General features: G+C 57.4%; 1 protein-coding gene across 4 annotated transcripts in view; it reads right to left on the bottom strand.

Annotated features, from left to right (window-relative positions):
* Positions 1 to 12,834, bottom strand: part of EXD3 (exonuclease 3'-5' domain containing 3) — a 297,052-nt gene that overhangs the window by 14,491 nt on the left and 269,727 nt on the right. For all 4 annotated transcript variants that reach the window (XM_051807940.1, XM_051807943.1, XM_051807941.1 and 1 more), the window contains one exon: positions 820 to 913. In XM_051807940.1, coding sequence (XP_051663900.1) covers positions 820 to 913 — 94 coding nt within the window. The remainder of the gene's footprint in view (positions 1 to 819; positions 914 to 12,834) is intronic.

Genomic DNA, 12,834 nt, shown 5'->3' with positions numbered 1-12,834 from the left:
GCCTCTGGGGAGGCGCAGCACTCCCAGGCTGCTGGCACCATGAGAAAAGCTGCCCCACCACGTCCCTCACCCCCAGAGCCACGCATGTAGCTTCCAGCAAAGCCACAACTGGCCAGGAGTGCCCGGCAACCACTGCTTCCCACTGCTCTCTGCTGTCAACAGATGGGCAAACTGAAGCATGGCAAGGGTTGCACACAACGGCTGGTGGCAGAGCCCAGGCTGGGTTGAAGCAGCAACAGGGGCATGTTCCCATTCTGGTGTGCCTGGGGTGGGTGTAATTTGCCACCAAAATGTGTCTCCCTCTGGGAAGCAGTGTGTGTGGGTCAGCACAGCTCAGGGCATGCATGGAGGAGCCTTCCCTCCCCAGAGCCCGCTGGAGCCTGGCTGGGCAGGCAGCACTGACTCACCTCCCTGCAGCCTGACCTAGTTTAAGAGGCACTGGGCAGGTGAGGAAGGCACCTGAGCAGCCCCAGACAGGAGGCATTTCACCACCTAGGCTGAGTTTTACACGCTCAGGTAGCGATGGCCTCAGGCTGTCACTTGAACCACTGTTGCATGTCACCAACCCCCCCAGGTTGAGTAATCCTATGCACGACCCCGTGCCTCAAGGGGCAGGACAGGGTCGCAAGGGTAGAGACATGAACCAGACTTGGAAGAGCTCTGCGGGCCTGCACTCAGTGGCAGGTTGGTGGCAGGGGACCTGATTGCCCTCTGAGAAACCTCCAGCCCCAGGGGATTGGTTCTGCTCTGCCCAGGGCAGTGAGTCCCAGGCAAGGGCACAGGGAGGGGGTTGGGGTCAGACCATCACTCCCAGCTTACCTGCACTAGGCTCCTGCGACGCCTGCCTGCTGCCCTTCACCAGCTGCCTCATCCTCTCCCGGGGCACCTTCAGATACTTGTTGCAGTTGCACGCCTGAGAGAAGAGAGAGGTGGAGATCAGTGAGATGGCAACTGTGCTCCCCAGGCACCTCCTGCCTGCCTGGAGCACAAATCCACACTGGGCATCCCCAGCACAGGTTGGGCAGCTGCCATCACATTCTACAGGGGAAACCAGGGCAAGGCCTATCCCGCTGAGCACAGAAAGGGCACCAGGCACAAGCCCCAGGAACCTCCTCTCCAGAGCCACTCCACCTGTGTGGTGCTCAACCACGTCTCTGTGCCAGGCAGAGAGTACTGCTGCCCACTCTTACTCCCTGGCCAGGTAACACCAGCAATTGAGGCTGCCTTAAAGCATCAAGCAGACACTCATAAGTCTGGGCTGTGGCTTCAAGATTTGTTCTCACTTGTCCAACAGAAGATGGGGAGGATGGCTGTGGACCCTGAGACACTCTGGCCTCTTGGCTGGCTCCATGCTGGGCTCAGCCTGGCTCTGCTGCAGCACTGTGAGCACTGAGTCACATTTTCTACCCCACCTTTAGTTTGCCAAAAGGTACCCAGAGAGGTCTCTGAGTGCCTGGATGTGCTGGGTGCTGGACTCCAAGGAGCTCTCCAAATCCCACTGCTGAGGAGCACCCACAGACAGTGCCTTGGGCTGAGCACATGGTGCAGCTGAACACACTCACCCAGAGTGATCAGCTAAATCTCCCCGGGAGCATCGCAGCTAGCTTCCCGACACTTTCCCTCTCCTCTTCCATCCCTACTGGGCCAGGAGCTGGATGCTGGGATGTGCCACAACTCCTTTCATCAGCTGTTTGTTTTTAGGGGCTGTTTTTTGCTGGCAGAGCATTCCCAGTAAGCTGCACTCAAGGCAAGCCAGGAGAGAGGTGCGCAGCTTTGCTGACCAGAACAAATCAGTTCCCTGCCTGGGGCTTTGCTCCAGAGCCTGTTGAAACCAGAAAGGTTTTTCCAGCTCCCAAGCGGGCCCCGGCACGGGCCGGTGGCGGCTCTGCTGATTTGCAGCTGGAGCAGCACCAGGTTCAGTGTGCGGGGCAGTGATGCCCCTGCTCCCACACAGCTGCCTGCAGGACGATGGGGGCAAGATGTTTTGTTTGGAAACAAACTCGCCACCATATCCCAGCTCTGCCCTGCATCAGGAGGTGATTCCCACTGGCAGCCTCCACAAAACCAGCACATGCTCCGCATCCTTTTGGCCATGAAGCATGCCTGGCTTGGGTCCCCAGGATCCTGCTGCTCCAGCCCAGTAAATCATCAGCTGGGCCAGACCCATCCTGAAAGATGGCTCAGAAATAGGGAAGAGGAGCACAGAGAGATCCAAGGATGAGCAGAGAAAGAGAGAGATGGACTCCTTTTAGGACAGTTGTCACCTACAGCCATGGGACAGACCCTAATGATGCTGCCACCAGAGTCATGTTCCAGTTCCTGTCACCTTCAGTGGTGGAGTCAGTGCTGGTTCTGTGGGACAGGTGGTCTCTTTGAGGCTTGAGGACATCCCAGCTTGCACGGGCTGGACCTGGAGCCATGGTGTCACCCTCTGACAGGCACCCAAACCCTTGTGTGGCTCACAGGGACCTGTGGGATTGCAGCAGGCAGGCAGAGGTGGTGGGCAGCTCCTGGGGTCATGTGCTGGCCTCACTGGCCATGACAGTGACAATGGGGAGGGGTCTGCATGCCAGAGAGGGGCATTGAGCCTGGAGAGGTGTGGGATAGCACATCCTGGGCATGGTGGCAGCACTGGGGAGTGAGAAGCTCTCAGAGACCTCCCAAACCACCTGGCCATGGAGCTGCCAGCCAGGATGGTACAGCAGGGGCCCAAGGGCAAACAGCACCCTCCTCCCCAGCCCTCCCTGCCTGGTAAGGACATGCAGGGGCTCCTCTGCCCTCTGTCACACACACCAAATCCCCCAGGATGCCCAGCCCTGGCAGCTTGGAGCCTGTCAGGCGTTTGAGCAGCAGTGCCAGCGTACCAGGCACGGTGATCTCAGACAAATTTCTCTACTTCTCTAAAATTCATTACTGTTGTGAACTAGGGGCAGCCCACCTCCTGGGCCAGAGATGCCTGGCAGCCCAGGGGTAGCCTGGCATTCCCCCCCCGCCAGGGCTGCCAGGCCCTTGCTGCCAGGCTCCAGCCCCACACCATCTCCCAGCCTCTGGGCCTTCACCGTCCTCAGCTTCCCAAAAACATGGGGTGAGCTCAGGAGCCAGATAAGCCACTTAGCAGCAATACCAATTAGCTGTAATAAAAAAATTGCAGTTAATTTTTTTTAATGTCTTGCCAAAATGAGCCAAAAGAGATGAAGTGAGTGGGGCAGTCTGCCATCTCCATAGGCATAGAGTTCCTCTTCTCATCTCCCTGCCTGGCCTTGCAGGGACCAGTGGTGGCATCAGGCTTGATGCCTGGCTCCTGCCTAGGGACACAGTTCCCCACAGCCTTCTGTGTCTCCGTGTCACGACCTGGGGACATGGAGCAAGTTTTTTGTGCGTATCTTTTGTTTTCAGGGTAGGGAGGTGGGGAGCCTCTCTGTGGGGAAGAGATGGCTGTTCCTCCTCAGGAAGGTTTGGTTTCCACACATCTCCCATGGCAGGATTAGTTGTGGCCTCCAAAAATCTTCATGAGGTGAGTCAGCAGGAGCTGGTGGCACCTCAGAACACTGCCTGAGGATGCAATTGCTGTGAGCAAGGGCCATGACCTGACAGAGAAGGGTTCGGCTTCTCTGCAACATCTCAGGGTCCCCCCAGCCCCTGTGCCTGGCTTAGGGTGGCGATGGCATGCCCCATGCCCCAGCCCTGCCCTGGGGACGATGTGCTGAGCAGGCTGAACGCCAAGTGCTCTGCTCACACCATCCTGCCTGGCCATATGGCCAGTGTAGGTGCTGGGCCATGGGCAAAGCAAGGGCTGAGTCCAGCTTGGGACGAGGAGGCCGGGGGTCTGCAGTCCCCCCCCGAACTCAGAACGCTGCCTGGTCCAGTGACACCAGTGGCCCTGTGGCACAGCAGGGTGTCCAGTGCCCCTGGTGCCCCTGCCGTGGTGGGTGCCCGGTGCCCCCGGGGCGGTGCTCCCGGGGCAGCAGCAGCAGGCACACCTCGGAGGAGGAGCAGCCCTGCCTTTCTCACGCTGGGGCAGCCCGTGCCAGCACATGCTTAGTCACTGGTAAATCCCAGCCGAGATCTGCTCTGCCCTCTGTGAAATGGGTCTTGGCTGCACCCCCGCTGAAGCAATCCCGGCGCTCGGGAGCCCTGGCGGGCGCGCTTTCCCACGGCACCCGGCCCCCGGTGCCCCGTGTGAATCAGCCCCTGCCCGGGCAGCACTGTGCCCTGTTCGGCTCGGTGAGCGCGGCCAGGCGAGCACGGCCCCGCTCCGACCCCCTCAGCAGGAGAGGCGGCGAGGCTGGTGCCGAATTCAAGTTCCCTGGGCAGAGGGGCACGGCAGTGACACCTCCCCTGCCTCCCCGGGCTCTGCTTGCCATGTCCACGGCAAGGAAGAGGAGCATGTGCAACTCATCCCAGATGGAGCTGTGGTCCCTACTGCAGCCCCTCACTATTGTCCCCTCTCCCTGTGCCTGTCTGTCCATCTTGACCAAGGTGCTGCACCCCAGTGTGGTGCACCATCCCCCCCACATCCACGTGCTCCTGCCCTAGGACTTCGGGCCAGCATCCAGAGGGACACTGCAGCCCAACCTGCTCTGTGCTGTTGCCACCAAGAGCTCTGACATGGGGATTAGAAGGGGTGATGTCATTGGACTGGGACTGTGGTGGTGTCACAGCAGGAGAGCTGGTGTGGATCTGTGGTCCCCGAGCTTGTCAGCAGCCCCAGCAGCCTGAGCCACCCCGCAGTGAGGTTCTCCCTGCCTGCGCCGCTGAGGAGGACGAGGCAGGTGAGATGTCCTTTTGCAATGCTGGCAGCCCAGCCGGCACCTTGTTTTTGTTTAGGATGATCCCTGCCTCTCCCAGCCCTCCTGGGTGGGGATTTCACCAGCAGTGACGCACGAAACTCCCAGGACTCGAGGGACTGGATGCTTCAGCCTGGAGTTCTGGAGCCATCTCAGCATCCCATCCTCTTTCTGAGCCTCCACCCAGGGAGCTGAGAAGCTCAGAGAAAACTCAAGTACATAACAGGAGCCAAACCCTCTGGGACCCAAAAGGGCCACAGGAGCCAATGTGAGCTTGGCTGAAGCCGGGCCTATGAGCTCAGGTGGACATCCATAGGCTGGTACCCAAAACATGTGGAACATGAGCAGTTCACACAGCACTGGAGTCAGTTTTGCTCCTTCTTCTGATATCCCCGAAAGATGCATCTCCAAAGTTTTCTGATGCTGAGCTCTGCCCAGAGGAGCCATCCCTGAAATGGCCCCTGGGCCTGAGGGCTCCTTCCTCCTTCTCTGCTGACAAACGTCATAGGCTAACGTCACCAAGGGATCTCCTTGGCAAGGGTTTTACCAGTGAGACACAACCCTCTGCCTGGAGAGCTCCTGACTTGGGAAATCTTCAGTGTATCAAACCTACTTTAAAGGACAACAGTGCCTGGTGTGAACTCTTCGGGGCAACTCAGGGCAGCTCATGTCAGGACAATTCCTTGGGCGTCTTCTGCTCACCATATCACAGGACTACTCAACAGCCACCTGCAGTGATATCTCTTTTCCTACTCACCGCCTACCCTCTCCTCTTTCTCCCTCTCTGAGATGGATATCACCTGGTGAAAGGGCCACTCCTCCGGATGGAGGTTGCAACTCTCACTTTGGTTGTGAAAGCACAGCTCTTGAGCATCCAAGAGTTTCTTGCAGGGACTTATCGAGACTAGAAACATCCCCAGATTGCAGAATGTCCAGGCTCAGCACAGACTGCCCACAAGCAGCTTCCAAGCCCAGGAGTCATGGGTAGATGGATCTGCCTCTGCAGACCTCCTGCCTACCATCCAAAGCAGTGAGTGCCTAGAAAGGTGGGAGGTGCTGGGAAGGGCAGTGAAAGAAAACCAGGTGACAACTTAGCAGATGCCAAGCACAGGTCTGGAACTGATCGTGCTCATCTGCCCATGTGTCTATTTTCTCACACTTTTCCCAAGCATTTCCAGCTTCTCCTCTCTGCACGCACAGCTTTGACCTTCAGACACTCTCCTCTTCCTCCAACAACACTCTGCCCTGTAGCACCTTCAAGGTCCTTGCATAAAGAGCAGAAACTCAGCAATTCAACCCCCTGGAGCTTCCTCACACCCTCTGGGTGCAAAGGCCAACTCTGGGTGTAGCCCTGGGGACAGTCATCCCTCCAAGGGGATTTTCAGAGAGCAACTGGCTGGGCTGTTTCCTTTCCCTCTATGCCAAGAGCTTTTCTCACTGATTACCAGTACCTGGGAATCATAAAGGTAGATACTGCTGCACCTGTTCTGCTGCAAGTGGTTCCATGTCTGTCCTTGGATACCAGCAAACTCACCTCAGCAGCACAGGAGACGCTCGGGTGTGTTAGCCTGGTCCTTCAAGGGAGCAAAGGCTCTTGGTGCACACAACAGCCTTTAGAGACCACCAGCACCAGGGCAGCCCTGTCTGCCAGCAGCGTGGCGAGAGACATGCTGGGAGGTGGACTGTGATGCTCCCACATCACCTTGCACCTTGATGCTCCCAATTCACCTTGGGCATCCTCCACCAGACCTGCCTGCACATCCAGCACTGGGATTTTTACGGCCATCTGAGCTCAGTAACATGTTACCAGCAGAAACAGAGCTGCTGGTGGGATCCAGGCATCATCCAGGGCACTTTGGTTCACAAAGAGGGAAGGGCTCTGTTTATTGAATCATTAACATCACTTCCCTCATTGTCAGCCAGGTACTCTGAGAGGTCTCTTAGGCAAGTGCTGACCTAGCCCAACCCTGCTAAGCTGGTAAGATGACATGGATCCCATGCCAGCCTGGTACTGCGTTCCCACTGCTTTCTCTGCTCCCGCTTTGCTATTAGTCATCCGTTTCTGGAAGGTTTCTCATGCATAATAAAGTGTTTCAACACTTGCATAAGCCAATTCTTCTCATCAGGAGTGACCTGCTGCATTTCCCAACGCTTTCCCTAGGCAGTCCTTCCAACTGCCACGAAATACGGAATTAAAACATGAAGTTTTCTATCCCCCTCGAGGTAAAAGGTGTGGGAAATCGAACAGATAAGAATGCCTTTAATTAGTATCATTTGCATAAGCTCTGGGAAAGGCTCACCTGACAGCTACAATGGCCTTGCTTGTCTGGGAGCACCAACCACAGGTTGAAACGGGCAGATTAGTGGAGCTCCTCTGACAGGGGAGATAGTGAGAGCAGAAGGTCAGGGTGATGGAGCCCCAGAGGCTCCGTGGGTACTCCAGCTCCTACTGGCTCCTCATTGGGACACCCCAGCTCCCACTGCCTCCCTTTCAGGACACCCCAGCTCCCACTAGCTTCTTGTCACCTCCCAGTTCGCAGCTGCTCTGAACAAAGATACAACTTTTGGGTTGTAGGGGGCTGCCCATCAGCTCCCCTGGAGAAGGACAGGGATGGGAAGAGAGGAGTGGAAGCACAAGCACATCCCTGGATAACACGTGGAGGCTGTCAGAGCGGGCTTGGTGTCTGGCAAGGGATGGGCCCAGGCTGTGTGATCTCTGGTTTTCACACATGTGCTCCCTCAAGTGCAGACGCTGCAGGTCCCCAACCACAAACCCCATCCAGCCGCCGCCTCGCCATCACTGCCGTGGGTAGTCAGTGACACTGAAAGCCCTTTTCAGTACCTCAAGGCCTTTGCAGTGATGAGAATCTCACCTGACATTGCATCTAAACCCACATGCAAAGCTGAATTTCCCAGGGGAAAAAAAATGATGCTCAATCTCCCTCCCACCACACACATCCCCCGGCGGATTCCTCCAGCTGCCTCCCAGTCATCTCAAGTCTGACTTGCTCATTTTGCCTCCCAGCTGGGCTGTGAGCTGCTGAGATGGGGGCTGAGCCCCTCCAAAACACTGAAGCTGCCAAAGCACCCTTGACCCAACCTTCACTGTAGCCGCGAGCCCTGTTTATACAGCACCCAGCACAGCCGGATACTGCTCTGGGACAGGCTCCCAGTGCTCACAGCAAGTTAAATAACAAAGCCAAACCAGTAATAACTGCCTCATAACAAGGTTACACAGCATCCCTGAAGCCTTGGCTTTAGGGTGAGCTCTGTGCCAGGAGCTGCCTGGGCCAGGGTGTGAGCTGTCTCTTCCCACCCTCTTGACTGTGGTGCCTCTGCTCCTCCAGCCCTATGCCAGCACCTTCCTGCCTTATAAATGTGCTTTATATCTAACCCTGGGGTGAGGGTTAACCCCTCCTGAGCGTGCAAAGCTGTGCTGTGCTGCTCCAGGGCACATACCTCCTGCTCCAGTCTGCTCCTGAGCCATCCCAAGGGAGCCTGTGTCACAGCAGGAGAAGGGTTAACTGGCCCAGCTCCCTGCAATGCAGCTCATTGCTGCTCCTCTTTATCAAGCTATTTTGTTTTATCCAGCTGGAGGTGAGAGCTCAGCTCTTGGACAGAGGATGCTGGAGGCTGATGAACCTGAGGGCTGGAAAAAAAAACCCCACCCAAGCTCTGGCATCATCCAGCACTGGAAACAGAGTGAAGGGCCACATCCTGCCAGCTCATATTCAAAAGAGTCTCACCCCAAAACTAAAACATAGGTGGAATTCTGGCTACCAAGCTACCCCAGACCTTCAGGAGCATCACATTTTGGCACCAGAAATGGAAAAGGTCATGGAAATACACTTTCTGCCTGTGAGAGTCAGAGTCCTGGAAACTGCAAAGGGATGAAGCTTTTCTCCCCGCAGAGGAGCCCACACTCAGGTCATTAACAGCCAAGCACTGCTCTTCCTCACTCAGGTGCTCGCCGGCCGTGCTGTAAGCTGGGTTCCTGCCTGACCCAGGTCCCACGAATCCCCAGTGTCCCCAGCACAGCACATGAAGCCTCAGCTCCGCTGCTGCACCTTCTCCCAGTTGTGCTGGGGTCTCCGTCCTCGGCTCCTGGGGCTGAACAAGCTTTAGGAAATTGTCTTTATTCCATATTAAACCAACGGCTACCCTTATTCCCACTCCTTCTGACTTTCCCTGGCAGCTGAGATCCTGGGACCAGCTGTGTAATGTATGTCAGGGGTTTCTCCCCCTGCCCCATGCTCAGCCCTCAGACCTGTGCTTGGCTGGAATCTGTGCCCTCACCTCTCTGCTTTTCCCCAGAATAGTCTTCAGCCCTGTACAAGTGGCTGAGGCCGCCCTTGGCCAGGTGGCTGCCTGCCTCTGCTCCTCCATGGCCATCTGGTCCCCAGGCATCCCGCTGCCCCCTCCTCTGCCTTCTCTGGGAAGCCCTGTGGATGCCCTGGGCTCGTGCCCTGGGCCAGTGCAGCAGCCCAAGGGGATGTGGGGGTATGGGCAGAGGCAGAACTGGGGAAGCTGGGCTCATGTTTCAGCTTCTATTTTTATCTGGGAACTCAAGTCTGCCCCGGGGTGCTATGCAGGGGCCCCCGGGGGACCACTGCCTTCCCCAGCTGGAGCCAGATACCATCTGAGCACTACCTGCCCTTCCCTGTCAGCATACCAGACCTCTGGGTAGAGGACAGCATCACCTGAGGCACCGGGACATCCTGCCTGGCTCATAGTGTGGTGTGGCAGGAGGGAAGGAGCTGGGAGCAGCTCTGCAGACCAGGCTCCCCTCGCCTCCAGCTGTCTTAGGGGCTGGGAACACACACATATCACAGTTAATCCTTGGAGCCACAGAATAGCCCTCTCACATTGTCACCAGGCCACCACCCAGGTCAGCTGCCAGGCGCTGGGGTCCCTTCTCAAGCCTGGCCTTAAATCTGTGCCAGGGGAGTAGGATGCTCCTCACCCGGGATCACCCCTGCTGCTCCTGACCCACCGAGCGCTCTGCAGGAGCCGGTGCTGAGGATGTGGGGCTGCACCAGAGACTGCCCTTACTGATATGAAAGCTGGCTCCCCGGCGAGGGGACATGGTTTTGGAGCCTGCTCCATCGTCCTGGACAATGACAGCGAGCAAGAGGGCACAGCCGGCAGGAGGTGAATCCCCCACCGCGGCAGGCAGCGCCTGCTGCTTTAACTGGGGCGAGAACAGGAGAGGCAGAAAACGGGAATATTAAAAAAAAAAAAAAAAAAAAGCGTGAGAAAGGAAATCTGAGCGAGGCCTGGAGCAATCTACCCAATCCAGCGGAAACAATGGCCCAGGAAGAAAAACCAGTTCCTACACACAAGGTAGAATAAGCTGGGAACGCTGGAGGAGGGGCGGGAGGCTCCCGCTCCCAGCGCAGAACAAGCCGGGCATTATGCGGCTGCGCTGCCCGGGGCACGGTGCTCCTTCCCGGGGGTGGGGGACCCCTAATCCTGGTGTGCTGAGCCGGGCTGGCACCCACCCCCAGGTAGGAACAGCCAGGACCAGCAGCTCACTCCCGCTCTGGGGCTGGTAGGGCTCAGCACCCAGGCGGGGCTGGGCTGGGTTTAGCACCAGAACTGGGCTCAGCTCCCTGGTTTAACTCAGCTGGGCTCAGCACCCAGGCTGGGCTCAGCAACTGGTCTGAGATTAGACCTGAAAATGGGATTAGACCCCAGGCTGGGATTAATCCACACTTTGAGATTAGCTACCAGGCTGGGTTCACCCCCATGTGGGCTCACCCTCAGGCTGGGCTCACTTCCAGGCAGGGTTTACTCCCAGGATGGGCTCATCTCTAAGCTAAGCTCACCCCCGGGATGGGTTGATCCCAAACTGAGCTCAGCCTCAGGATGAGAGGATCCGCAGGCTGAGCTCACCCCCAAAATGGGATCATCTCCAGGCTGAGCTTACCCTCCGAATGGGCTCATCCTTAGGCTGAGCCTATCCCCAGACAGGGCTCACCCACAGGCAGAGCTCACCCCCAGAGGGCTGCAGAGCTGGGCTGAACTGCCAGCGGGGCTCCCCCGGGCTGGTGGGAGGCAGGTGACAGACAGGTGCCCATCAGGGAAGTGGCATTGCTGCTGCCAGCTTGGCCAGCTCCTCACCCCTGAGCTCCCACTGTGGGTTGCTCACTGTGCCTCTGGGCAGCACCTCCTGGCAGGCAAACCCTTGGCTTTGGAATGGGGAAAGTCCAGATGGATAAACCAGTTACATCATGGTTCAGTGGCTTGTCCCCTGCCCTGGCCACAGACATGGGTTCTGGATCCATCCCCTTGGCTGTGTAGCAACAGTTGGGATGTGCCAGGGGGTTGCACTCCCCACAGTTGAGAGGACCAGAGAGTTTCATTTTGAAGCAGAATCTTAAACACTGCTAAAATCAAACCCACCACCATGAGCTGCTGGGACTTCCCTGTGCCTGAGGATTTGAATTCCCTCCAGCCCTGTCTCTGCAGATGAGCCTGACTGCGCCCAGAGCTGCTCCCACAGGGTCCCCACTCAGGGGACAAGCCCCAGCCTCCTGGAGGGCTGAGTGGGATCCATCCCCACAGTACCCACTGTGCAGGAGCAGTCAGGGCTCCCTGCCAGCCTGACCCAACCTGCCATGAGCCAAACAGTTCACAGTGCCCCACAAATCCCTCCCTGCTCACCCTGGCAGGGCTGGGGCAGCTGCCTGGTGAGGAGGCAGCCACCTGCCTGCACTGGGACCTGGCCTGGCTCAGGGAGGAGCCAGAGAAGGAGGGCAAAGCTGTTTCCTGCACATTTTTCTGCTTTGACACACTCTTGAGGCTTCATCTGGGGTGTTGGCTCTGAGCCTGCACCCACAGGGCCCCACATCACCCAAATACCTGGCAGGGTGCAGCACAGGATGACTGTGTGGGGCAGGCAAGGGGATGTCTCGCTGTGCTTTGGAGGGTGCCCTGCAGGGCGGCTGCTCCTCTCACTGGGCAGCACCATCCACCTCCAGTCTGGCCACCCCACTCTGACCAGACCCACTCCTATCACCTCCAGCCTGGTCATCCCACTTCAACATGTATTCACCACCAAGCCCTTCCCTACCCTCTCCTTCCTCTTCTGCCTTTCTGCCTTGAGAGGTATTTCTAGCCAGATGTTTTTCCTCCATCACTTTTGGCACAACCCTTGTCAGAGCTCATCACAGCAACCCCGCAAAGAAGCCACTTCTCTCTTCGGCCCCTTCCGAGTCCTGAAGTCACCCTTCACAACCTTCTTCTCTTGAACTTAGAATGATCCATCCAGTCCTTTTGAACCATTCTTCCCCCCCCCCCACCTCAGCCAAAGGGTTTGCACCAACTGTTTTACTTCTGGGGAGAGGTTGAGCTGGCAGCAGCCTTCCAGCAGCCCTGTAAGGGCAATGCCAAACCTATGCCCTTTGCTTCTGCTCAGTCCTACATCAAACACCACCATGAGCAGGAACAGCCCACAAGCAAACCCATTTGTGTCACTCACAGTGGCAGTGACGAGACAAGGAGCAGCATCTCGGTGGAGATCCCTCAGCTCCAGGCTGTCCCATCACAAGACAGTCCAAAACTCCCATTCCAGCCCTGCAGGTGCAGCCCTGCAGGGCTCAGGCAGCAGCAAATCCACCTGCACATGGAGGGACAATGGCTGTAAGCAGATGGGACATTTTGCAGCACAGAAGGGGACAATGCTGGGGACAGTGGGGAACAAACCTCCTGCAGGGCTCCTGCTGCCCCAGGAGTTTCCATCCTGCCCCTCTGCTCTGTGTGGTGTGTGACACTCCTGGACGTCTCTGACATCAGATTGTGCACTCAGGACCCTGACCCCACTGAGGTGGTGATGGTTCCCAGCAGGCTGCTGTGGGCAGGTTGCTCAGAGAGGCTGTGGCTGCCCAATCCCTGGAAGTGTTCCAGGACAGGCTGGACAGGGCTTGGAGCAACATAGGATAGTGGAAGGTATCCCTGCCCATGGCAGGGGGGTTGAATGAGATGAGCTTTAAGGTCCCTTCCAACCCAAACCATCTTCTGATTTTATGATCCTGCTGCAGCACCC

Source organism: Manacus candei, unplaced genomic scaffold (assembly GCF_025592945.1).
Source record: "Manacus candei isolate 608988 ecotype Guabito, Panama unplaced genomic scaffold, ASM2559294v1 h1tg000071l, whole genome shotgun sequence".
NCBI lineage: Eukaryota > Metazoa > Chordata > Aves > Passeriformes > Pipridae > Manacus > Manacus candei.
The sequence above is the reverse complement of the archived record's forward strand: the minus strand, read 5'-3'. Positions and strand labels throughout refer to the sequence as shown.